Raw genomic sequence first — 24,640 nt, 5'->3', positions numbered from 1 at the left:
GCTTTCAACTTTCCCCTTTTTAAAAAGGACACTCCCTTATTCCGAATAGGATTCCTCGCAGAAAAGGGGAAAGTTGACAGCTATGGCTATAATTCTGTAAATATGAAACCAGTGCCACTGGTTTGTGAAAAGAATGCATGGAAACTGTGCAACTTCCACACTGGAGTTGTTTCCTGATGGGATTCAGTCAAGTACTGGCAAATTTAGGTTGTGCAATTAAATATTTGGTGCTCTTCTGTGACAAACCTTTTAAAAAGAGAGAGAGAAATACATTTGTGGTAACAAAAGCGACTGGAAAGTGTGAGATAACGAAGCAACATCATATACTCTTCCTGAAAACAAATCAGAATGGATCCTCAATAAACAGCCAGCAGCTGGGTCCAATCCCTCCCGGCTTCTCCTCAGACCACACTCTCCAGCCCCATCCCACTTGGCTGTCCATCAATCCCACCCAGGAGTACTAGGGAGGGGTGTGTGTGAGTGAGTGAGTGAGTGAGTGTGACACTGCCAGTTAGTGGCAGCTCCCTCAAACCGCTGGGAAGGGACCACTGGTTCGCTGCCGCAATCCCCCCTTCCCTCCCCACCCGGCTTCTCCTCCTTCACATTCGCTCCTCCTCCTCCTTGGTTGCCAGGTGAAGCAGGTCTGAAAGGGGAGGGACCGGCCCATGGACCAGCCGGGCCTAGAGCCAAGCCCGGAGGAGCCGCTGCTGCCAAGGAAGGCCTGTGGAAATACAAACGTAGTGCAAAGGTGCAGTGGCCGTAGCCAGAGCCACAGCTGGGCTGAGGGTCTCTTGCTGGAGGGCACTGAGGGAGGAGCAGCCGGATGCTGCCGCCGCTGCTGCCCAGAACCTGAGGTGACGCCTCTTTCCTTTCCTCCCTCTTACTCGGTCACTCTCCTCTCTCTCTCTCTCGTATTCCCCCTCCCCATTGAAAAACTTATAAGTTTATGTTGATTAAAATCATTCTTCATTTTAAATATTGTATTGTTTTCCCTGTTTTGTGTGTGTACTACAAATAAAATATGTGCAATGTGGAATTCGTTCATATTTTTTTCAAACATACAGAAAAAGCTTTCTGACAGTAAGAGCTGTACAGCAGTGGAACAGACTCCCATGAGAAGCAGTGAACTCTCCTTCCTTCGAGGTTTTCAAACAGGTCGGATGGCCATCTGTCATGGATGCTTTAGCTGAGATTCCTGCATTGCAGGGGGTTGGACTAGATGACCCATGGCGTTCCTTCCAAGTTCTATGAACTCCAGTGTGCAGTTGGAATTGACGGAGAACTAGAGAGGCCTATACAGAGTGTGTGTATCTCAGGAGTGTTGGTTGAAACTGGGTAAGTGACCTTGAGGGGCACTTCACAGGTTCCTCTTTCGGGACTTTCCTGTCTATGGAAGGCGTGCCTGTTTGCTACAAATGTGTTTTCCTAACGTTGTAAAACAAAGCAAATACTATAAGCACTCTGTACAGTGTAATCTCTTACAAATAAAGCTTTTATTGGAAACGGCCAGTGGTCTAATTAAGCCATTTTAGACTCTGAGATGAAAGGTCTTACATGAGCCTCCTTCTTTAGGTAGTAACGTGCACTATATACTTCAAAATGTGGTAGGCAAGTTCTGCTGCAATTTGGATGTCACCTGGTGGGTGGGACCTAGATTCTGCCCCCAGAGTCTTGCCCTGACATCATCACCAGTGGAAGTTCTCCTTTGAAAAGCCTCTTTACTGAAGGGAAGATGAGTTATCAGCAGCGTCTGATTTTGGGCAGTGTGGGCAGCCCCTGCACAGGGCACCAAGCTGAGAGGCTGCAAAATTAAGAACATCCATCATTGAAAAAGATCCATTTGGGGGCGCCAAATTTTGGCCTCGCACAGGGTGCCATATTGCAAAAGATTACCAAAGTCTGCCCTTGATACAAGTTATCTCCATGTGCTGTTTTCATAGCATGTTTAATAATAGCCAAGTGCCCACCATCATAAACATCACAAAACGACTTTGTTGACATTTCCTCTCTTTCTCTTGTTAACACCGCTTTTTTTTTCATTTTTGCTTTGACAATACAGAAGGTTAATGTCATTCATGAAATTCAAGGACTACACCACTGGTCCCAATGAGATGCCACAAAGCCTGCTTGAAGCCTTTCTTCACAGCTCTTTATAAACAACTCACTCTTCTCAAAGGACCTTCCTCTGTTAAGTTCTGAAAGCATCCTTCTGCTGGTCTGTAGCATACATGTTGCAAGGTCACACCTATACCATTATACCATACATTTAAAACACTCTTATACCACTTCAGCTGCCATGTATTCCCCCAAAGAACCCTTGCTAAGCGTGCTGAGAGTTGTTAGAAGACCCCCTCATAGAGCTACAATTCTCAGCATCCCTTAACAAACTACGTACAGGGGCAGCAAAGCTTCTGAATGCTGTTTGGCGGTCCTGGTTGGCTACTGTGAGAATAAAACGTTGGACTAGAGGAGGGAGCCATTGGCTTGATCCAGCAGGCTTGTTTTATATTCCAAGGTAACTACAGTTCCCATGAGTCTCTGGGAAGAAGCCATGGGTGTTAAAGTAGTATAACAGGGTTTTAAATGTATGGTTTGGATGCGACCTTACCTCATACAGTTCTGCTGGTCAACTACATCCCCTCATCACAAGGCAAGGCCAAAGATGCCACAAACTCTGTCCCATTTATTTTCATTTTCTGGAAGCTGGCCTGCCTCTCCACATATGCAATGCAGGTGAGGGCTTTGTATAAAGTAGGACCTTTGGAAGTTATTTATCCAGCTGCCAGAACATTTCAAAGGCATGCCCTCAAGCTATGTCCTTCTTCGATCTGTGGCTCAACAGAAGGCTGCCATCAGGAGCAGGGAACCTGCAACACACCAGATGTTTCTGAATCCCAACTCCCAGCCAGCTTGGCCAATGGCCAGGCACGATAGGAGTTGTAGTCCCACAACATCTGGAGAGTCATCCTTGACAGGAACCCTGAAGTCCTTCTTGAAAGCTCTACTTCACACTCTTCACACACAATCCTACCAACATTCCACTTTCTGCATTTTTGTTTCAGTAGCCTCTGGGTAGGCAAACAGTCCCCAAGAAGCAGGGAGCTGGCGCTGGCTCATCTAGTCTAACAGGAAGTGGCTTTCTGGAGATTCAGACAGGAATCTTTCCAACCATGTGTGGAAATGCAGGGGCTGAGACCTTTTGCAAAGTAAGGCGTGTATTTTACCAGAATGGCCTGTGACAGCCAGAGACTGCTACTAGTTCCTAGATAACACAATGACCATGTACATACGCAATAGACAATCTTTATAGAATTCCTTTGAACCATAATAAGCACAAAATGAAATCTTTAGTCTAAAAGTCTCTGAAAATCTTTAAATGAAGCAAGGTACCAGACTTTGTACGATGAAAGACAAGCTGTGAAGCTTTGTGTATTCAGCAAATATGATGCCCAACACTGAACAGTGATTCCGGATATTGACTACTGCTTCATAGAATTCTTCGTCAGTGTGGTGGGAGGATATAGAATTACTTCATAAACTGAAAATAAAATTTTACAGACGATGAGCTGCATGACATATCACTTTACAAAAATTATAAACTATAATACAAACAGTAATGAAAAAGAGTACATACCCCATCATATTTTGAATGAATGCATATAAATGAAAATATCAAATGCTGTGGAACAGTGCTCATATAATAACGTAGTCACTGCTACTAACAGATTTCATTTTGTACTTATTATGGTTTGAAGGAATTCTATAAAGATTGTCTATTGCGTATGTACATGGTCATCATGTTGCTTAGATATTGCTGACGTTCTCTTTGCAACACAGGGGTTTGTTAGGTTACTAGGTTCCTAGATGGCAGTGATACTTCTGTGCATACCAGCTAGGAAGTAAGTCCTATCCAATTCAATGGGGCTTGACCTGACTAAGCGTGCTTAGGAGCAGATAAGAAGGCACAGGATATGCAATGTAGTTACCCAACTTTTGTTGTTAACAACAACATGACACACAGATATTTAACTGATGAAGCTTTTCCTGGTACGATTTTAAAAGGATTAGGTTGCTGCTACTTTTCTTTTTCTTTTTGCATATCAAGCTGCTCTTAAAGTCATAGCTGCAGGCCAGTAAAAAAAACTTGGCAACCACAGTGAAAAACCTGGTCACATTTAGAAAGGGGGTCTTTCTACCACCATTAACCATGATTGCCCTTCCTTCCTCTATTGCCTGCAAGCTTGAGCTCAGAAGAAGAAGAAAAGAAGAGTTTGGATTTGATATCCCGCTTTATCACTACTGTAAGGAGTCTCAAAGCGGCTAACATTCTCCTTTCCCTTCCTCCCCCACAACAAACACTCTGTGAGGTGAGTGGGGCTGAGAGACTTCAAAGAAGTGTGACTAGCCCAAGGTCACCCAGCAGCTGCATGTGGAGGAGCGGAGACGCGAACCCGGTTCACCAGATTACGAGTCTACCGCTCTTAACCACTACACCACACTGGCTCTCTTTACTGGGGAGCCATAGTAGGGGCTTGAAAGGGTTACAGCAAAGTTTTAAACTATTCCTGCACACAACGCAATGATAGGTGAAGCTTGAATAATTGGATGATGGGGGATGGAAACTGTTCATCTTTTGAGCAGGGAGGAGGTGATTTGCATCCTGGGTGGCATTGCACTGACCATGATGGGGATTTAAACTGCTGTGCCCACTTGATGTTGTGCACTCTTTTCTTCTCTTCAGCAATGCTGCTGCCGCCGCCCCCCTGAAAAATTGGGTCGGGGGGTTGGCAGGCCACTGGGGAAGTCTGGGCAGTCTGGATCAGTTCCTTCCCTGCCCCTGCTAAAGGCTGTTATTTAGCAAAGCAATTGCAATTTTGCAAAACAATGAAGAAAGGCATTTGGGGGGGGGGGGGAATTCCAGATTATCAGTAGTTTCAGATGGGATTCAACCGTATGCCACCAAATTCATGTTGTGCATTTAAAGTGTATTTGTAGATCTTGCATGACAAGCCCAATCTTCCAGCCTTGCTCCCAAACTGGACTATTTGCAACAAGGAAAGTGATGGGGGAAATGCCCTGCGTAGTGTGGGGTCATTTGCTTGATGCAACATTGTATAGCTTCCCCACATATAAATTGGCCCTCAAAAGCACAGCAGTAGACCTGACAGGAAGAAAAAAAAAACACCTTAAAGAGGTGCCAAGTTCATATAATTTCTCTTCTCAGTTGGACCTCATCCTTCTCTCGGTGAAAAGAACAAAAGTGGCTTGGTCTTAATGCTAGAGGTTCAGTATGGGCCCCAGTCCCCATTCTTCAAATATTTTCTACAGCTAATGTTCTCTGAGATTTCCCAGGATTCTCTTTGTTCTATAATGAGGTGACCTCCATGATTTCCCACAGAAGCAGCAGCTGGCAAGGGAATCGAAAAGCTTGACAAACCTTTCCTGCCAACCTTAACTCCCACATAGCCTCTTTCTCCTTTAAATTATACTTTCCTCATTACTGTGCTTCTAATTATTTTGCTAATTTAAGACACCACTTCTCCCCCCCTCCTGTAATGCAGCGAGCATGAAATATATATGACATTTCAACGGAGAGTATAAAATTGGCTATTCCCTATTGAGATTCAGAAGAGCAGAGGGGGGGGGGGGAAGTGGGGAAGTATATTTTCCATAAAACACGCCAGGCGACCCGGGTTGATATAAATGGCATAGGCAGAAAAGACCCATGTTACAAACAAGCTAAGAAACAAATAGGCATCCTGCCATTTCTGAATCATTTTTAGGGGTGGCTCAGTTGCTAAAAAAAGTGTCCTTCTAATTCTTGGGTGTGAGAATTTCCACACATATGTAAAAACACCAGCAGTGGGCTTTTGTGAGCACAGCCCACCACGGAAACAAACATTTGTGCTATCATGTCATTCTACCTTTTCAGGCATTTGGGTCCATCAATTCTTTGTTTCTCTGACTCTACATTGGCCCCAAACCTTATTGATGTGCTGACAATACTTTTCCAATTACAAATATAAGAAATTACTTGTAGGTGCTTTTGTTTCCCTTTAACACTCATAATGGATGAATATTTCTGTTTTCAGTAGTCATTTCCCTCCCCAGTGGTTCCAAGTCTTGTTTCTGGGTGATGCTGCATTTTTTTGCCACCATCACATGTATTTAAAGCTTGGAGTCAATTGCCCAGTATGGCTGAACACTTTCTGCTCACTCCAAACATGTTGGTTTTGTTGGAGTTCATAGCTGTCCGGACAGGAAATGAGTTGAGTTTGATCATGCAAGTGCACCGACAGTTCCAGAATGTGTAAGAGTTCTACAAAGCCACAAGAATAGAAGAACTGACCAGCTGCATCTAACCAAAAGTCCACCTATTGCAGTATCCCACTCCCAGCCACGGAATTTAATGAAGACCACTGCCTAGCTATTAGCCAGGATTTCACCCACTTGGAGAAGACGAGAGAAGCTCTGGATTCAGAACATCTTCTCTTGTGAAAAAGATTTAGCCAAATAATACCGCACACAAGGATTTCATCCTGATAAGTTTTAGACAATGGTGTCATTCACACATCATGCTGTTCTTAGCCAGTTTGCCCCTCCCAGCTTTCAGGGCCAGGAAACAAAGCACATTCACTGGCTTAGCATTACATCTGAACCAGGGACCATGGTTTGTTTCACTCCCAATAAATCATGCTCTGTATCCAAGGCTTCTTCTTGGCTTACTGATCATGGGTTTGTTGCAGCAAACCAAGCCATCCTCCCTGGTTCAGATATAGCACTAAACAAGGGATCATGGTTTGTCTTCTTCATACACTAGTGGGGAGGAGAAACAGCCCCCTTTGTGCATTCACAGCAAACCGTTAACTATGGTTTACTGTGACATGCAAACTGGAACAATGAGGCTCTTGGGTTCAATGGACCCACTTTCTAGCTCAGTTTATCATTCCGATCCAAGAGGAACTGGAGATGGCTGGAACCATGTATGTCACTTTGGATCTTATATACAGTGGTACCTTGGGTTAAGTACTTAATTCGTTCTGGAGGTCTGTTCTTAACCTGAAACTGTTCTTAACCTGAAGCACCACTTTAGCTAATGGGGCCTCCTGCTGCTACCGTGCCACCACAGCGCGATTTCTGTTCTCATCCTGAAGCAAAGTTCTTAACCCGAGGTACTATTTCTGGGTTAGCGAAGTCTGTAACCTGAAGCGTCTGTATCCTCAAGCGTATTTAACCAGAGGTACCACTGTAAAGGGAACTGATGCAGAACTCAACAAAGCCAAAGAATGAACCACATGTACCTCCAAGCATGAACTGCCCTACCACATTCTTCTGGGGGGCAAACCCCTCAGATTGAATGAGGTTTTAAGCTACTCTGAGAGCTTCTCTTCCCCCAAAGTGATGTTGGCATATTCCATTGTTCCCATTGCAGGGATGGTCTCCTTTTGAACTGAAGTGGCATGGAGCAGATTTGCAGAGGCCCTCATCCCATTGCTTCACAATGCAGAGCTTCAAAAATCAGGATGCGAGGTTACCAGAAAGAGCTGTGTCCAAAGTGAAAACCTGGTTCTTCTTCCCTTGCCCTGGAAGTGGTGGGTGTGTGCGTGTGCATGCACATGCACACACACACACATTTATATTTTTTAAAAGTCCTTCAAGAAATAAATACAAATGTAGAAACAATTTCTCCTAGCTGCATGATGAATGGCCTTTGTACAAAGCAACTGGACTTGGGGTTCTACATTCACTTCCTTTCAGTCTTTCAGTCTTTCTTTCATGGCTTTCGGGACGTGGGAAGCTGGTAGCTATGAACACAAGTAGGATGTTATTCTTCATTGCTGCATCAGTTTGCTGCTGAGCAAGTGTAGAGATGAGAACAGTTGCTACCTGCAAAACAAATAGGGGAGGTTTTTTAAAAAAAGAAATGTGTATAGGTACTCAGCGTGTCTTAGGACATAGTCAACCAGATCATTGTCAAAGAACACCTTGCATCAACGCAGTAGAATCTCTGCTTACGATAAGGTTACCAGATTTTTTCCCAATGAATCCAGATTTCCAATGAATCAATCAATGAATCAATTAAATACTACACATTCAGGACGTTAATGCTGCAGTGATGGCGGTGGCAGAGGGGCGGCCGCCGCCTTGACCTCAACCACCACATTTCCCCTTCCTCCGAGGCTTCTATCTCTTTTTTCCATGAGCCTGGGCAGCCCCTGAGTTGTTGGTTCTTCGGTGGTGGTAGGGAAGCGATGCGTGGTGCGTTGTGTAAGGAAGGCAGAGGAGGGCCAAGAGTGGCGGTGGCAAGGCTTGGGCACCACGATGCCTCCCATCAGAGGAGCCCCAATCCCATTCCTACTTGCATGCAAGCAGGAGGGGGCGGGGACCCCTCAGCTGGGAAGGGAGGCTTCCCATTGCCTAACTGAGAGATCCCTGCCTCTGGCTGCTTGCATGCAAGCTCTGATAGGCAGTGTGAAGCCTCCCTTCACAGATGAGAGATCCTTGCCCCGCTCCTGTTTGCACGCAAGTAGTTGGTAGGCTGCACCGATAGGCAGCATGAAGCCTCCCTTCACAGCTTAGTTGCTGGGGTCAGGGAAGGTGGAGACAGCCCAGAAGCTGCATTTTAGAGCCCCTGCCCCACCATCAGATGGGGATTTCCAAGCAGCTCCTGAAGCCAGCCAGAGACAACTGCTCCAGGCTGCTGAGACTGCCGCTGCTGCGTTTCCTGGGGACATTAGATGAAATCCGGGGACATTCCGGGGATGGAATTTGCCCGGGGAGTTATTTGCAAATCCGGGGACTGTCCCCGGGAAACGGGGACATCTGGTAACTCTAGCCTACGAGGTTTCGCATGCTGACTCACCCACCTCCCAAACTGGATTGTGTGCATCTTTTATACTTATTCTTATGAAACTTCTTTTGATCCATTTTCAAAAACAATGTCTCACACAGGGGGGGGGGGGCGCTATCATTTAGGAAAGGCAAGTTCGAAGTGACCTTGGAACTAATTTCATGGCTGTAATAATATAATATTATTTTTAATTACATTTTCGCTCCATCCTTCCTTCGAGGGCTTCAGGGCTTCAGAAAAAATGGTCTCCCTCCAGTATTTACTTATGCTCACAACAACCCTGTAAAGTTGGTTCAGCTGAGAGAAAGCGGCAGGTATAATAAGGTCACTACGGTTCCCAGGATTCTTTGAGGGGAAGCCACGACTGTTAAAGTGATATAAGAATGCTTTCAACGTATGCGATGGATGTGACTGAAGTGTTATAATTTCCTCTGCTTCTTTCTTCCAGCTTTATGGAGTTAGCCAGGAAACCAAACATCTTGTTTTTGAAATTAATACATATATTGTGGAGGAGGTTTATCACAGCACTGAAGTGAAATGGATTATTCAGATGGATTTGGGCTTTTCAAGATGGCAGTGGTGTAACAATCCTAAGGGAATATTTCCTCATTCATTACACTTCTTTGCACTTCCTTCCCAACCATTTGGAATGCCTACAAAATAGGAGTAAGGAAGTAATGGATCCAAAGTTACAGGCAAGTCACCCAGCTCGGCAGGGATTTGAACCCAGATCTCCTGGAAGGCAGATCAGTGACTATCCTCACTACAACACACTGGCTCTGATGCAAGACCCACAGAAAACGAGTAGGAATCCCGGTTATATTACTTTCAATAGTGTTTGCCCTTGAGTAGGTTTGGATGCCTCCCTCTGCCTCTCACAATCCAGCGCAGGGCCAAGCGTACTCAAGCCAATTTATTTTAAGGGAGTTAAGCTTGCTTAAGTCTGTGCTAAATTGTTCCCAGTGGGTTGAAGAATATAGCTGGGTAGGGGGGAAAAACAACACCTGTGCTTGAACATTTTATTTTCTGCCCAGATCCGAAGAAGTTCTATTATAAAGAGGATTGTAAGCAACTATCTTTTACTTTCATGGTTAAGGATAGTTACTTATGCCATCCAGTCTCCTAGAAAAGCAGGAGAGGGGAGGGGAGAGAGAAAATTAACTGGCAACTTGGAGGCAGCTCCAAGTCATATGCTTGCTGCAGGCAGAAACAAGCTTTTTACATCAGCGATGTAGAACGGAGACAGAGCAGCTGCATAAAATAGCAAGAAAGGAGGAAGAAAAGCAACCCCTCCACTCCTTGTTATTGTGGGGGCTTATTATATAACCCCCCCAAAAGCAACCACAGTCATCTTTTTGATTCTTCTGGAGGGCATTTTGAAGATCTCCCTAGGGAGATGCAGACAGTTGCTAGGCTAAATCAAGCTTTTCCATGAGACACTGCAATCTGTGTATGTGTGGTTGGCCCAGGAGGCAGCAGAGAATGGGGTGGGGGGGGGGGAGAAAACAGCATTTCTACACACACACACACAGTGAAAAACTTGACTTTGTACAAACCAAGATGTCTGTGGTGGAGTGATTTTGCCTGTTCTTGTTGCAGTTTCCTGATATCTGTCTGTCTGTCTGTCTGTCTGTCTGTCTGTCTATCTGTCTATCTGTCTAAAATGAAGGGCAGGATGAGCTTTGAAGTATGTAGGTATAAATATTTTGTAGATGGCAGGTAAGTTCCTGGCTTACAAAGAACAAACTGATCTTCACTTTAGTGCTGGAGAAGGGGGAGCATACACCACCCAAAAGAGAGATGATGGGGAAGGAATCAATCTTTTTCTTCTTCTTCTTCTTTTTAAAGTAAGACAAGTGAGAGCTGGACCATAAAGAAGGCTGATCGCTGAAGAATTGATGCTTTTGAATTATGGTGCTGGAGGAGACTCTTGAGAGTCCCATGGACTGCAAGAAGATCAAACCTATCCATTCTGAAGGAAATCAGCCCTGAGTGCTCACTGGAAGGACAGATTGTGAAGTTGAGGCTCCAATACTTTGGCCACCTCATGAGAAGAGAAGACTCCCTGGAAAAGACCCTGATGTTGGGAAAGATTGAGGGCACAAAGAGAAGAGGACGACAGAGGATGAGATGGTTGGACAGTGTTCTCGAAGCTACAAACATGAGTCTGACCAAACTGCGGGAAGCAGTGGAAGACAGGAGTGCCTGCCTGGTGTGCTCTGGTCCATGGAGTCACGAAGAGTCGGACACGACTAAACAACAACAACAAAGTATTTTTGAAATAGGGTATATTTGCCATGGGGAACGGGTAGTCTTTTGCTCCTTGTGTTCTTTTTTTAGAGGGCTATAGGATGACTTATGCAGAGAGAAGCACTCATCTTTTCGTAGTAGTAATTAATAATGAATTTTCAAAAACTTGAAACAACATCCAGAACTGTTCAGTATATGGAAAGGAGGTGAGGAAAAAGGCAACAGAAGGGAGAAACTTTTATTTATTTATTTTAAATATCTTTCATGGGTACTATCCCATATACATAGAACCCTAAGGCCATTCATTTTCACAGGCAGCTTCACAGGCATCCTGCTGAATGAAGTGTGACAGATGTTGACCAGGGAGAGGGCCTTGGTGGTGGTGGTGCTTCACAGGGAAGCTCACAGGTGCCCACACTGCTATCTTTCCAGCTCCTGGCGAATGAATAATGATAAATATAAATATATATTTATTTAATACTTTGCTTTTCAAAGAAAAAAAACCCCTTAGCTTTGAATTTGAAGTGATTTTATGTTGCATTACCTGCGGCGTTGCTGTTTTTTTTCCTGGTCATATTTTATAATGTTATTTTAACTGAATGTTGTGCAAGTACGCTTTGATTTGAAAGGCAGTCTAGAAAATGTATTAGTATCTACCATGTATTTTGAAAAATGGCTTGTCTGTTCGTTCCCTGTGTGCTTCAATGCCTATCAATATATTGTCACTGAGAATTAAAAGCACAATGGTTACAAAGTGGGGGCAGCGATATTTGTCAAAGTTCAGATGTTGCCCCCATTTTGATTCAAGATGGAAGTCTGGAACATCACTTTGGTGTGACTTTGCCCCCTCCGTGGGCATAGGTTTGGCCGCCTCTTGATATTGTTGCCAAACGCAGCATCAGATTTCCTGAGGTGGAGGTGGCAGCTTTCACCATCATTTCTACATCAGACGCCATTTTGAATCTGTAGTGGCACCTGCCCTGTGGAACGCCCTCCCATCAGATGTCAAGGAAATAAACAACTATCTTACTTTTAGAAGACATCTCAAGGCAGCCCTGCCTAGGGAAGTTTTTAATGTTTGATGTTCTGTTGTGCTTTTAATTCTGTTGAGAGCTGCCCAGAGTGGCCGGGGAAACCCAGCCAGATGGGCGGGGTATAAATAAATTATTATTATTATTATTATTATTATTATTATTATTATTATTATTAGTCAAAACTCACAAATTACGCATTTAAAAATCACAATACATAAATTAAAAATGGCATTTAAAATTCACAAATTGGTTTCTAAAAATTCTGGCACAGCAGGAGAGAGAGAGATATATAGACTGCTCACACTTTAGTGGCATAAAATGCAGGGAGATGTCTTCCCTCTGCTGTGATATAAATCACATGTTTACACTGCTGTACACACCAGAGAGGAGCCGGGGTGTCTTCACCCGATCCACATTACTTGATTCATTTCCCTGCACCTGCAACCTGCCCTGAACTCCTTTTCAATGAAACCACCATCTGTGCATGTGCTGCCATCCGTACGTGTTTGACAGACATCTGAAATGCACACACCTTAACAGTGGCTGGTGTTTTCAAATCAGATGGAAGCTGAGAGCAAACCCATCAAACAGCGGCAATTCTCAAGAAGCTACAGGACAGATAGGGATTGTGGCAAACATCACGCGTACTCGGCTTCACACACCAGCGGTGGGAGCACAGTGGAGCCGAAGTAAATGGTAATGTGTGCATAAAGATATATAGAAAGAGATATAAAGATAGCTAGACCTGTATCTATTTCTCTTCCTGCATATAGACAGAGGTAGACAGAGATAGACAAAGATTCATAAGATCAATACATTCACATTAGGTGTTCCGGAGGGAGAAAAGGTAAACATGTGGCTGCTGTTTTCTGTGGCAAACCCACTGCAGACCCCAGTACTGAAGTTAAAAGGAGCAGGTGACATTAATGTAATCTGCCTGGGAGCCGTGCCAGTCAGAGTAGACAATACAGTGGTACCTCAGGTTAAGTACTTAATTCGTTCCGGAGGTCCGTACTTAACCTGAAACTGTTCTTAACCTGAAGCACCACTTTAGCTAATGGGGCCTCCTGCTGCCGCCGCGCCGCCGGAGCATGGTTTCTGTTCTCATCCTGAAGCAAAGTTCTTAACCTGAAGCACTATTTCTGGGTTAGCGGAGTTTGTAACCTGAAGCGTATGTAACCTGAAGTGTATGTAACCCGAGGTACCACTGTATTGGGCTGGATGGACAAGCATCCTGACCTGGTATTAAGCAACTTCTTATGTTCCACACTCAGCATTTAGTTTGGCTCCCAATTCAGGTCATATTTTCCCCCAGGCTGCTTTCCCTCTTTAATCTACAAGCCAAGCCCAAGATGGACAACAACCCATTTTTATATGCAGAGAGAATTAGGGCACCGTCTTTCAGAAACTCTGACATAAATCCTGTTGGAATTAACCGGAACAGAAGCCTCGGTCCCTGAAAAGCCGTGTTTCAGAATCGTCAGCAGATACTAATTCCCCTCACTTTGTTACGCTGCTCCAAAGGCTTTACAATATGTCCTTTCTGCGCCTTTCTGTGAAGCCAGGATCAGATTTGTAGTCCCTGACCTCTGCCAGGCTATGATGGCACTGCCCGAGGGTAACAAACTTGGCCGTGTCCGGGCCAAGAGGGCTTTATCGTTTCAGTTCGCAAAGATAGCTAAACTAGGATTTTCTCAACAAATCGTCTCTTCTTTTTTTTGTAAAAATAACCCCTAAAAACCACAAAGAAGCTAATATTTTGGAGAACAAAGAAGTATTTATGCTGCAGTGCTGCATATAGGTGGTTTCAGATTCTTGCCTTTGGGCAAGTTTAACTATTAAAGGAAATCAAGCCTTCCCTACCTTTGCCTTCCAAGTCCATTCCACCGGCTCAGCCTAACGCTGTGATGTAGAATTCATTTCCAGGAGGTCCCTTGCGGCATGAACTGTGGTTACATGACATACATAGCTAAAGGAAAACCTTTGCAAGACTAAATTAACCATTGCCTATGCCCTGGAGACTGCCCTGACTCTTATTTACACAGCCAAACACTTTATAAGAATCTGTACCAGAGGTTGTTCTTATCATGGGCTGAGTCAGGGCCACTCCAGACTGGGCAATTTGGGTCCCCCCCCCCTGCGGTGTATTTTGCAATATGTCGTTGTCCCCAAAATGGTACATTAATGCTGCATTTGTACTGGATCATTCTGCTTTATTAACTGTTCTGCGATGCTTCTCCAACATTACCACTTGGAAGGGCACTCTTGTGCTATAGAACAAGAACGACGAGATGAAAAACAAACAAAAACCCAGCAACATTTTCAGTTTTAAAAAAATTACAGGGTTTCTGCAGGAGCCAGAGGGCATGGAAGTAGGATCCTGTAGAATGGCCCAAATATCATATTAAGTACAAATTATTATGGCATCTGCAAAGGCCCTGAGTTCCAGCAGGTTAGGACACATTTATGCCATACATGTAAAGCACCATGAATACCAGTGTAAACTGCCACAACTTTCTCGAAAGAGTTGTAGATTTTGTTAGGAGACCTCTGTTTCCTTCTCAGGGCAAAAATTCCCAGAGTGGTTTAACAGCCAATTCCTCTTCACATGGAACTCTGGGAACTGGAGTTTTGTGAGGGGAATACAGGGGTCTCCTAAAAACTCTCAGCACCCTTAACAAACTACAGCTCCCAGAATTATTTGAGGGAAGCCATGGCTGTATCGTAGCTAGCACAGCAAAGATAGTTAGGATGACTGAAATATCTTAATCTTTTCAGGTTCTGCATCTTAGGTAAGGTAAAGGTAAAGGGACCCCTGACCATTAGGTCCAGTCGTGGCCAACTCTGGGGTTGTGGCGCTCATCTCGCTTTATTGGCTGAGGGAGCCGGTGTACAGCTTCTGGGTCATGTGGCCAGCATGACTAGGCCGCTTCTGGCGAACCAGAGCAGTGCACGGAAACGCCGTTTACCTTCCCGCCAAAGCTGTACCTATTTATCTACTTAGAATCATAGAATCATACACCATCAGAGCACTCCTGACATATGCACTTTGACGTGTTTTTGAACTGTTAGGTTGGCAGGAGCAGGGACCGAGCAATGGGAGCTCACCCCGTAGCGGTGATTCGAACCACCGACCTTCTGATCGGCAAGTCCTAGGCTCTGTGGTTTAACCCACAGTGCTACCCACGTCCCATTAAGTTATTCAGAAGAACTATTCACAAGCCTACAATGAAGTACACACACACACACAAACATGGGCATAGCCAGGATTTTTGTTGGGAGGGAGGGGGCAGAACCTTAGTTAGCTATGTCTTTTTATTGATTTAGGGTGGGGCAGCTGCACTTCCCTGTGTTAGAATTCCTGCTCCATGATTGCAGTCGTAGGATTTTTGTCTTTCACATGACGGTATATGTTTTGACTCCACAGAGTGTGAAGTGATGGAGAAAGGATGTTTGTGTTACTGTGTTCCGTGAAGTGGGACTATTGTCCTTTGTTCTTTTTCCTCTTGGCTGTCTGATGCTAGAGAGAGAGGGAGCCATGTTGCAGTGCTCCGTGTGTGTTTATATGTAAATAAAGTAGATTAGCCAACATGCTGAGTTGCTGAGGTCTGTCATGCAATGCTGTAAAGACTCTGTGGATCCCTAAGTGTGCCAACCGAGGTTGGCATCGGTCGCTGTGATGTTCGGGCAGAAAAAAGCTTTTGAAGCTCCCAAACAGTTGACCAGGAGGGAGAGAACATGCCAGTTGGGCATGTGTCTCTGCCAGGGTCCTACTCGAGTGTAGGCCAAACTCCTGACACCCTGCCCCCCCCCCCGGCTATGCCCATGCATGCAAATACTTACAGAATAAGGTGATTTCCCAATTACACCTCCACCCTTGGATCTGTGAATCCGCGTTTGCCTTCATTAACCAGTGTTGGTCTTTCTGTCCTCGTGTGCCAGACCAAGACCTACAGAGAGAATGTGCACCTTATTAGGATGTCATGGCTGAACCTGAAGGCAAATATTGGCAAATATGCACGGCAGCCATTCATGAAACCTCTGGAACGTATACATCTGAACTGAACGTATACTTCTGTCTGAACAGAAGAATCTCGTACATGTATACATCGATAGGAGCTGCAAGCCTTGTTGGAAGGGCATGTTGATACTGCTCTTTCTATTAATGAATTAATGAATTAAATGTATATTCCGCCTTTTGTCACAAGATCTCAGGGCAGTTCACAGAATAAAATATAAGATAAAAACACCAAGTAAATAATTAAAACAAAACACAAAACAAAGCAAAAACCTTCCCCTTTAAAAGATGAAACAGGATTTTGCAAAAAACAAAATCAATTAAATAACAATCACTCCTACTAATGTGGAATTCATTTGAGTTGAGTTAATTTTCATCTGTTTTAGTTTTTTAACTGTGTACTTAAATTAGGCTTGTAATTTAATTTTATTGCTTATCTTTCTGTAAACTGCTTTGAGGTGGGTTTTGTTTGTTTTTTACAATCAAGCAGGATATAAATTTTATTTTTATGAAACAAATCAACGAACAATTCCATGAGCACTGATCCCTTTGTAACCAAACAACCCCCATATTTGCACAAGAGGGAAGGGGATCGGAGGGCTTGGCAGAACCCCAGTGTTTGGGAATACTCCAAATGAAGACTAAGCACGCTCTGTAGCCACAGAATGTTGAACCATAAGACATTTCATAAAATATCATTAATGTTCATTTCCAGTAAGATGCTGGAAACACTCGACAGTGGGTGCCTACCCAGTGGCAGACCTTGGTGTCTCAAATTTCAGTGGACCCCTGTGTGTGATGCTAAAATCTGGTCCTCCCCCCCTTCCATTGGCTGTCATAGTTATGGCACCATCTGTGGTACCCCAGAAGCTCTGTGCCCAATACCAAAGAACTGGATGTGCTCCCCATAATCTACCTTTGGCCTGCCTAATCTCTGATGAGAGGCACTTCCAGAGTGGAAGTGGATGGCAGGGGGTGGGGGTGGGTGGGAAGGCTGTTGCGCAAACATTCAGGCCATGCTAACCTTTGTGCAGTTGGCGGCTCTGGGCTCCAATCCATCCATCGTAACCAGATCCTTCAGCAGGCTAGTTTCTTGGTAACCTTCTTTCACTCCGTCCAGCTTGAAAGTGGCCTGAGGCTTCTCCAGGATCAGCCTGAGGCTGATGGCAAAGCCAGCCATGTCAATGGCAAAGGGCCGGTTAGGGTCGAACACGACCTTCCAGCCCACCACTTTGCCTGCCGGGCTCACCTTTGGGGACTCGTACCTCAGGCCCCCGGCAAAGGCGACTGGCCAGACGGACACCTTCTTTGTGTAGCGCATCTGCTTGTCAGAAAGAAAACAAAATTGTGATGGCCGTTCCTCTGAGAATTCCTCCAGCATTCCCCTTTGATTCCTCCGGCTTCCCTTCTATGCACCCACCTTCTGAAAAGCCCGACAGGTTAATGGGCACAGCAATAGCGTTGTAAAAAATGGTAGCACAAACAGCACAATCCTATCCATGTCTACTCAGAAATAAATCCCATTGAATCCAATGGGGGTATGCGCCCAAGTAACTGGGGCTAGGATTGCAGCCTTCACTTCGTGCTTACTCAGAAATATGCCCCATTGTGTTCAATGGGTGGCAGTGTGCAAAGGATTGCAACTGATGGTTGTGATTGATGATAGTTCTTGCACCTTTATTTTTAGATCTTATTATGATTTACTTGGAAATCATTTAAATTTGGCTGTGTACTTTCTGATGCATTTTATTTTTATGCCTTTTTATGTTTGGAATTTAGTGATGTATGGAAGTGAGAGCTGGACCATAAAGAAGGCTGATCACCAAAGCATTGATGCTTTTGAATTATGGTGCTGGAGGAGACTCTTGAGAGTCCCATGGACTGCAAGAAGATCAAACCTATCCATTCTGAAGGAAATCAGCCCTGAGTGCTCACTGGAAGGACAGATCTTGAAGCTGAGGCTCCAATACTTTGGCCACCTCATGAGAAGAGAAGACTCCCTGATGTTGGGAAAGATTGAGGGCACAAGGAGAAGGGGATGACCGAGGATGAGATGACTGGACAGTGTTCTCGAAGCTACCAGCATGAGTTTGACCAAACTGCGGGAGGCAGTGGAAGACAGGAGTGCCTGGCGTGCTCTGGTCCATGGGGTCATGAAGAGTCGGACATGACTAAATGACTAAACAACAAATGTTCGGAATTATTATTATTAATAATAATAATAATAATAATAATAAATAATAAATGTTATTTATATCCGGCCCTCCCCAGCCGAAGCCGGGCTCAGGTCGGCTAACAACAATAAAATAGTACAATATTCTAACAACATTTCATTATAAAAATTAATTAAAATCAAATTGTTGGCAACCATTAAGCTAAGGTTCTGTGGAGATTGCCAAAGGAGGGAGTCAGGCTGTGCCCTGACCAAAGGCCTGGTGGAACAGCTCTGAATTATGTAAATCTTTTCATGTTGTAAGCTGCCTTGAACATGGTTATAACTATGGAAAGGCAGCATACAAATAAAAGGAGGAGGAGGAGGAACGTAAGGTGGATGAGGTCAGTGGTCCATCTAGGCCAGCATCTTGCTCTCATAGTGGCCAACCAGGTGCCCATGAGAAGTCTGTACCTAGGACCTGAGCAGAGGACCACTTGCCTCTGCTAAGGTTTCCAGCAACTGGTATTCAGGAGCATTAGTACCTCTGACTGTGGAGCTAACCATCGTAGTGAGTAGCCACTGATAGCCTGATCATCCATTAGTTTGCCTAATCCTCTTTAAAAAGGGTAGTTGGTAACTATTACTACCCCTTGTAGGAGCAAGTTCCATAGCTGAACTGTGTGAAGAATTATTTTCTTTCATCTTCCAACCTTAAACTTCAGTGGATAACCATGAGGTCTAGTGTTATGAGAGAGGGAATTTTTTTTTTATTCTCTAACCGGTTTCTCCACAGCATACACAATCTTATACACTACACAACATCACAGATTTGTAGAGTCCAGGAATATTTTGCCCAACATGGGACTTGAACCCACAGCCTGGAGATTAAGAGTCTCATGCTCTACTGACTGAGCTACCCTTCAGGGTACTTCTATCCTGTTGCCTGTTCTCTAAATTAAAAAGCCCCATGTATATTAACCTTTCCACACAGAGGAGTTTCTCCATCCCCTTGATCATTCTTGTTGCCGTTTCCTGAACCTTTTCCAACTCTACAATATCCTTTTGGAGGTGAGGTGACCAGAACCGCTGTACACAGTATTCCAAATTTGGCTGCGTGGTAGATTTGTTTCATGATATTCTATTGGCAGTTTTATTTTCAATTCCCTTACTAATGGTCCCTAGCATGGAACTTGCCTTTGCACAGCTGGGAGTAGAAACCGAAGGTCTGTCACTGCCAGCTATGATGCCATGAGCATGCACATGAAATTCAGATTTTGTACTTCACTTTAAGGTTGTTTACAATGATTTACATTTGCCATTTTGCCACTCATTCACTCAGTTTGGAGAGGTCCGTTTATTTTATTGTAGAAAATCCTTTTCTTGTTTTAATGACCCTGAATAGTTTAGTGTCAGCAGCAAACTGGATTTCCTTCCTGCTCACCTTGATTGATTATGAACAAGTTAAAAAGCACAAGGCCCATTACTGATCCTTGGGGGCGGGCCTCCACTTTCTACATCCATCCATTGGGAGAACTGACCATTTATTTCTACTCTCTGCTTACTGATCCACAAGAGGACCTCACTTCTTATTTCATGACTGCTAAGCATAATCAGGTGTCCTTGGTGAGGTACTTTGTCAAGAGTTAGCTAACTGTTGTTTACAATGACTGGCTGAAGCTCTTGAGGATTTCATACAGGCCTATCTTTTATTTTACACATGCAGGGGATCCAATCTGGGACCTTTGGGATTAAAAACAAGTGCTCTACCACTGAGCTCCAGAACCTCTCATTTGTCATATGGATGGCATCTCTTCCTATCCACCCAAATAATGCTGTCCACTATGGCTAGGCAATGCACTCAACCAATGTGCCTAAATCATGGACCCCAAAGATCAAACTACCCTAAACTCAAGTCTCATACCTCTTCAAAGAGCTCTAGGCTATAGGTGTTGTCGTCATCAGCAAAGTAGACCACACCCTCTGGTGGTGGTGTGGTGCCAAAATTCTCCCTCAGCCAATGCAGTCCAAGATTCCTCTGCAATGTGCCCCTCGGTTTGTGAGATGGGAGCCAGGAAGGGTTCTTCAGACTCTTAGGAGTCTCAACGTTCAGGTGCGTAAAATTGATCCCTGTCTTCTCCAGCAGATTGGATACTAGGTTGGTCCTTCTGGGAGCATCTTCCACCACCACCCAGTGGAGGTTCTGCACGTGGAGGAAAGTATTGGCCAGACGGGTCAGCTCAGCCTTCTGCACTGGCCGGCTGTAGGTAGGGGTGATCACAAAGATGGAAGGCAGAGCCTCTGACCACGGGGGAGGCCTGGAGTACACATAGCTCCGGATTATTTTTGGAGCTGCCCCAACAGCCGGCTGCCGAGCACATGATGAGAGTCCATCCTCCCTCACGAGCGATGTGCTATTATTGAAGAGAGATTTGGCCGTCACGTTTTCATCTGTTTCCTCTAAGGCAAGTCGAATAGAGAGAATAAATCATAAAACACCCACTGCAGTGCCAACGAGACCTTCACCACATTCACATTTGTATTTTAATTACCCCCGCACACTGTAATTGCTATCGGGGAAAAAGAAGCTCTTTTGTAAGGCTGGGCCTGGTGCACTTACTTCTCAGAATGCTGAGGTAGCGGGTAGTTGGGTACTGATGCCACAATGTAAGAAGAAGACCCCATGGCAACACAATCAGAAGTGTAGTGAGAAGGTTACGTCTCCTCAGCATGCTGCAGAGATGTCCCACTGCCCGGGCATCTCCCTAAATTTCAGAACAAAGTGGTGGGTGGAGATATAAAAGTGTATGGATAAATATAATGACACTTGGAATACACTTGTAAAATGATAATTCTTTGTTAATAATTATATACTCGTCGGAATAATAGCATTACTTATATACCTAAATACCGTATTGTATTACAGTCCCCCCCCCGATCTATTATTTCATTTGCATTTTCAAAAACAGGAACAGGGAGCATACTTAGCCCCTTCCCTCTCCCTGTTCCACTTACAACTTCGTACCAAATACAACATGTATACATATACCATATGTCTTCCCTTCCACCCTTATCCTGGTTCCTTTGCTTTTCTACTACTCTGCGTAATCCACATCTTTTTAATCATCCAATTTGTTATCTATTAAAAACTCTATTTCAACTCTGCTAGATTTACTAAAGTTCTGCTAAGCTATGTATTTGTTTATACTGGTTCTTAAAAATTTCAATAAACATTATCAATTCTTCCTTTTTTACTTATATTCATTTCCTCTTATCCTGTACTGTCAGACCAGCCAGTTCGGCATATTGAAGCATTTTACACAGCAGTTCTTCCTTAGTGGGTACTATACTTGTTCTCCACCTTTCTGCCAACAAGGTTCTAGCTGCCGCAGTGGCGTATAGTAATAAACTCTTTTTTTTGCGGGGGGGGGGGGACCTCCGTTGTTACCATCCCCAAGAGGAAAATCACAGGTGGGGAAAGTTTTCTTAATTATCTTTTAAAAATTCATTATATATAGTTTCTCAATATTCCTTAATTATTTTACAGGACCACCAAATGTGGAAAAAAACCCCTCATTTTCATTACACTTCCAACATATACCTTTTTCTTTTTTATACATTTTCACCAATCTTGTGGGTCATTTTCATCATATTTTCTTTTATTGAAAAAAATGTCGTGAAATTCATATTTATTTCCCACAATTTCCCCCATAATTCATAATCAATATTGTGACCCACATCTTCCTCCCACTTAATCATTTCACAAATTCATTGTTAGTTGTATTGTACAGCTGTATTGTAATACGGTTGAAAACACCTTTTTGTTTTCCTTTTTTCCTTTCTTTTACTTTATTTGTCCACTGAAAATTTTCACATATGTTTGTTTGATTGTGTGTGTGTGTGCATGAGAGAGATTCCTATCCCTGACAATGTGCTCTGTTTGCTCCGAGTTCTGCTATATCCCCACATACCTGGTTTTCTATTCTACTTACTTATCCTGAGATCATTCTTTCTAGGTTTTTTAGTAGCGAATGACTCTTTACTCTTTACACCTAAGGTTTGAATATTTAATGACTGTATTGCTGCCTGCATATGTGTAACCTTGATGACTGAAGGCTATATACTTTATATATTTCATTTCCATGTAATAAACCATGGGTAGACAAACTAAGGCCCGGGGGCCAGATCTAGCCCAATCGCCTTCTAAATCCGGCCTGCGGACGGTCCGGGAATCAGCGTGTTTTTGCATGAGTAGAATGTGTCCTTTTATTTAAAATGCATCTCTGGGTTATTTGTGGGGCATAGGAATTTGTTCACTCCCCCAATATAGTCCAGCCCCCCACAAGGTCTGAGGGACAGTGAACCGGCCCCCTGCTGAAAAAGTTTGCTGACCCCTGTAATAAACCAATCTTTATTTACATTCTGGTGTACAAAGGTCTTTGAGCATAAGGGTGAAAGGTGTACTCCATTTTAAATGGAGGCACGTACTGACTCCATGCAAAATATTCCAGTCCTCTCAGGGCTGTATGCTGAAGACGCATGTGTGGTAGGCGTGTATGTGGGTTCAGACATATACCTTGTAACAGTGTAAAATGAGACTACAGTTTCAGTCCAATTCTCCATAGAGTTTGCTTATGCAAAGTGACTCTTCTCCTTATCCTGCACATGATAATTTCTTCATTTGCCCCTTAGTAGTAAGATCTTACATATGTAGACAAAGGTAAAAAGAAAAACCTGAATATTGTATATAATTTTTACTTGCAAGAGATTTCACATTATGGTAAGGGTTTGTAACTTGGCTGGGTTCCATCCATTGGCCAAAGAAGCCACAGTTTCAATGAATTTGTTTTCTTGCCAGAAAGAACAATCTGCTCCAATTGTCAGTTACCCTAGGATTGCAGAACTGAAGGGGAACTTCCCCGGATTTTCCATGGAGGATACACTCTATTGTTGAAGGAAAGTAAATGCATTTCCTTCTCTTAAGCTTCTTGTTAATGCATGTGTTGCTGTAAACAACCAGAGGGCCCTGTCTGTGTAGCAATCCAGCCAGCATTTGTTGGTAGCTCTCTGTCTAAGTTGACTCCACTCCTAAAAGCTGAGTCATTTTTTTTACTGTTCTGTCTTCTATTTCTTCCCTTCTATCTCCATGCATCCTGTAAATAGTTCCTGCATGAATAAAGCCTTTGAATTCCAGATACTGATTATTCTAATCTAATCCACCCAAGCTGCAAGGTCTGCTAACGCCTCTTGCCTTTCAGAAAGCCTGGCACCATCCACTGGCTGAGAAGGTGCAGCTGTCCCAGTGCTTCTCCACCCCTTTCCTTCACTCTGTATTCCTTTTGTATAATGTCTGTTAGACTGTAAGCCCAACAGTAGGCAGAGTCTTATTTTGTAAGCTTTGTACAACACGTAGAAAAAAAGAGGCAATTTATAATAGTGCTAAATAATGGTGATGAGAATGATGTTGCTAGGTATAAGAACTTGTAGGCGACAACATAGCTTTTTTATTTTTGTGAAATCCTAGCACTTACAGATGCTTTCTGCGAAACCCCGGCTGGATTTTCTGCTATTATCTGTAAGAAACCTGAGACAGGCACTCACACAGAACTGTCAACTTTTACATTCAGCTCTCTGTGGCATTCACTCTATCAAGAAATTCTTGGGAATTATTTCAGTAGTTAGTCCCACGCTCTAACAGCTGCCTTAATACATTTTGCCCCAGCACACTCTGAGACTGGAAGTGAGCTTGTCATAGATATTAGGGATGCGCATGAGATTCAGACAAACCCTGAATCCTGAGCTGAAGCTGCTTTGGGAAAGGTTCTTGTCTGAACCAGAATGGGGTCTTTCCAAAGTGCCCTGAAGTGAAGCTGGGGCAATGAAAGTGATTTGGAATGCTTTGGATATTCAGGCAAAAGGCTAAAAGTGAAATCTTTCCTTCCAACTTTGCCATATGAGGAAAACTCTACAGAGGTGAGGGAGAGGGTTGGGTGGGAGAGTTGCATTTGGAGCCATTCTCTTGGCTCTCAGATTTGAAGTGCCTGCTGGCTGTGCCTGCCACCCAGTTGCTAAGTGAGCACCCAGACCACCAAGTCCAAACTCCAGTGGCAGCTCCCCGAAATGAGCCACCATTGGCAGCAGCAGCTACATTTTACGTTTAAGATAATACTTCATTTTCTTGCTAATTATGCCACTTTCAATGTGCATTCTATACCTGACCTCCTTTAGGAATGTTTCATTTTGAAATGTCTAAGAAAATATTTTGTCTTAATTTTGCTGTGTTAAATGTGTATTGTGTATTAGACCTTCCTCCGTAATGTTTTATTTTGAAATCT

At 43.8% G+C, this 24,640-nt stretch overlaps 1 protein-coding gene across 2 annotated transcripts in view; it reads right to left on the bottom strand.

The window, feature by feature from the left end:
- Window positions 1–1,929: 1,929 nt before the first annotated feature.
- Window positions 1,930–24,640, bottom strand: part of LOC310704904 (galactosylgalactosylxylosylprotein 3-beta-glucuronosyltransferase 1-like) — a 60,892-nt gene continuing 38,181 nt past the window's right edge. For both annotated transcript variants that reach the window (XM_083498979.1, XM_083498980.1), the window contains 5 exons: window positions 20,926–21,070; window positions 20,230–20,765; window positions 17,178–17,474; window positions 15,979–16,085; window positions 1,930–7,887 (listed from right to left, as the gene is read on the bottom strand). In XM_083498979.1, the coding sequence (XP_083355105.1) occupies window positions 15,999–16,085; window positions 17,178–17,474; window positions 20,230–20,765; window positions 20,926–21,037 (1,032 nt within the window). In that variant the 5' untranslated portion in view covers window positions 21,038–21,070 and the 3' untranslated portion in view covers window positions 1,930–7,887; window positions 15,979–15,998. The remainder of the gene's footprint in view (window positions 7,888–15,978; window positions 16,086–17,177; window positions 17,475–20,229; window positions 20,766–20,925; window positions 21,071–24,640) is intronic.

Source organism: Podarcis liolepis (assembly GCF_965112155.1).
Source record: "Podarcis liolepis genome assembly, chromosome: 4".
Taxonomy (NCBI): domain Eukaryota; kingdom Metazoa; phylum Chordata; class Lepidosauria; order Squamata; family Lacertidae; genus Podarcis; species Podarcis liolepis.
This window is presented reverse-complemented; position numbering and strand designations above follow the sequence as displayed.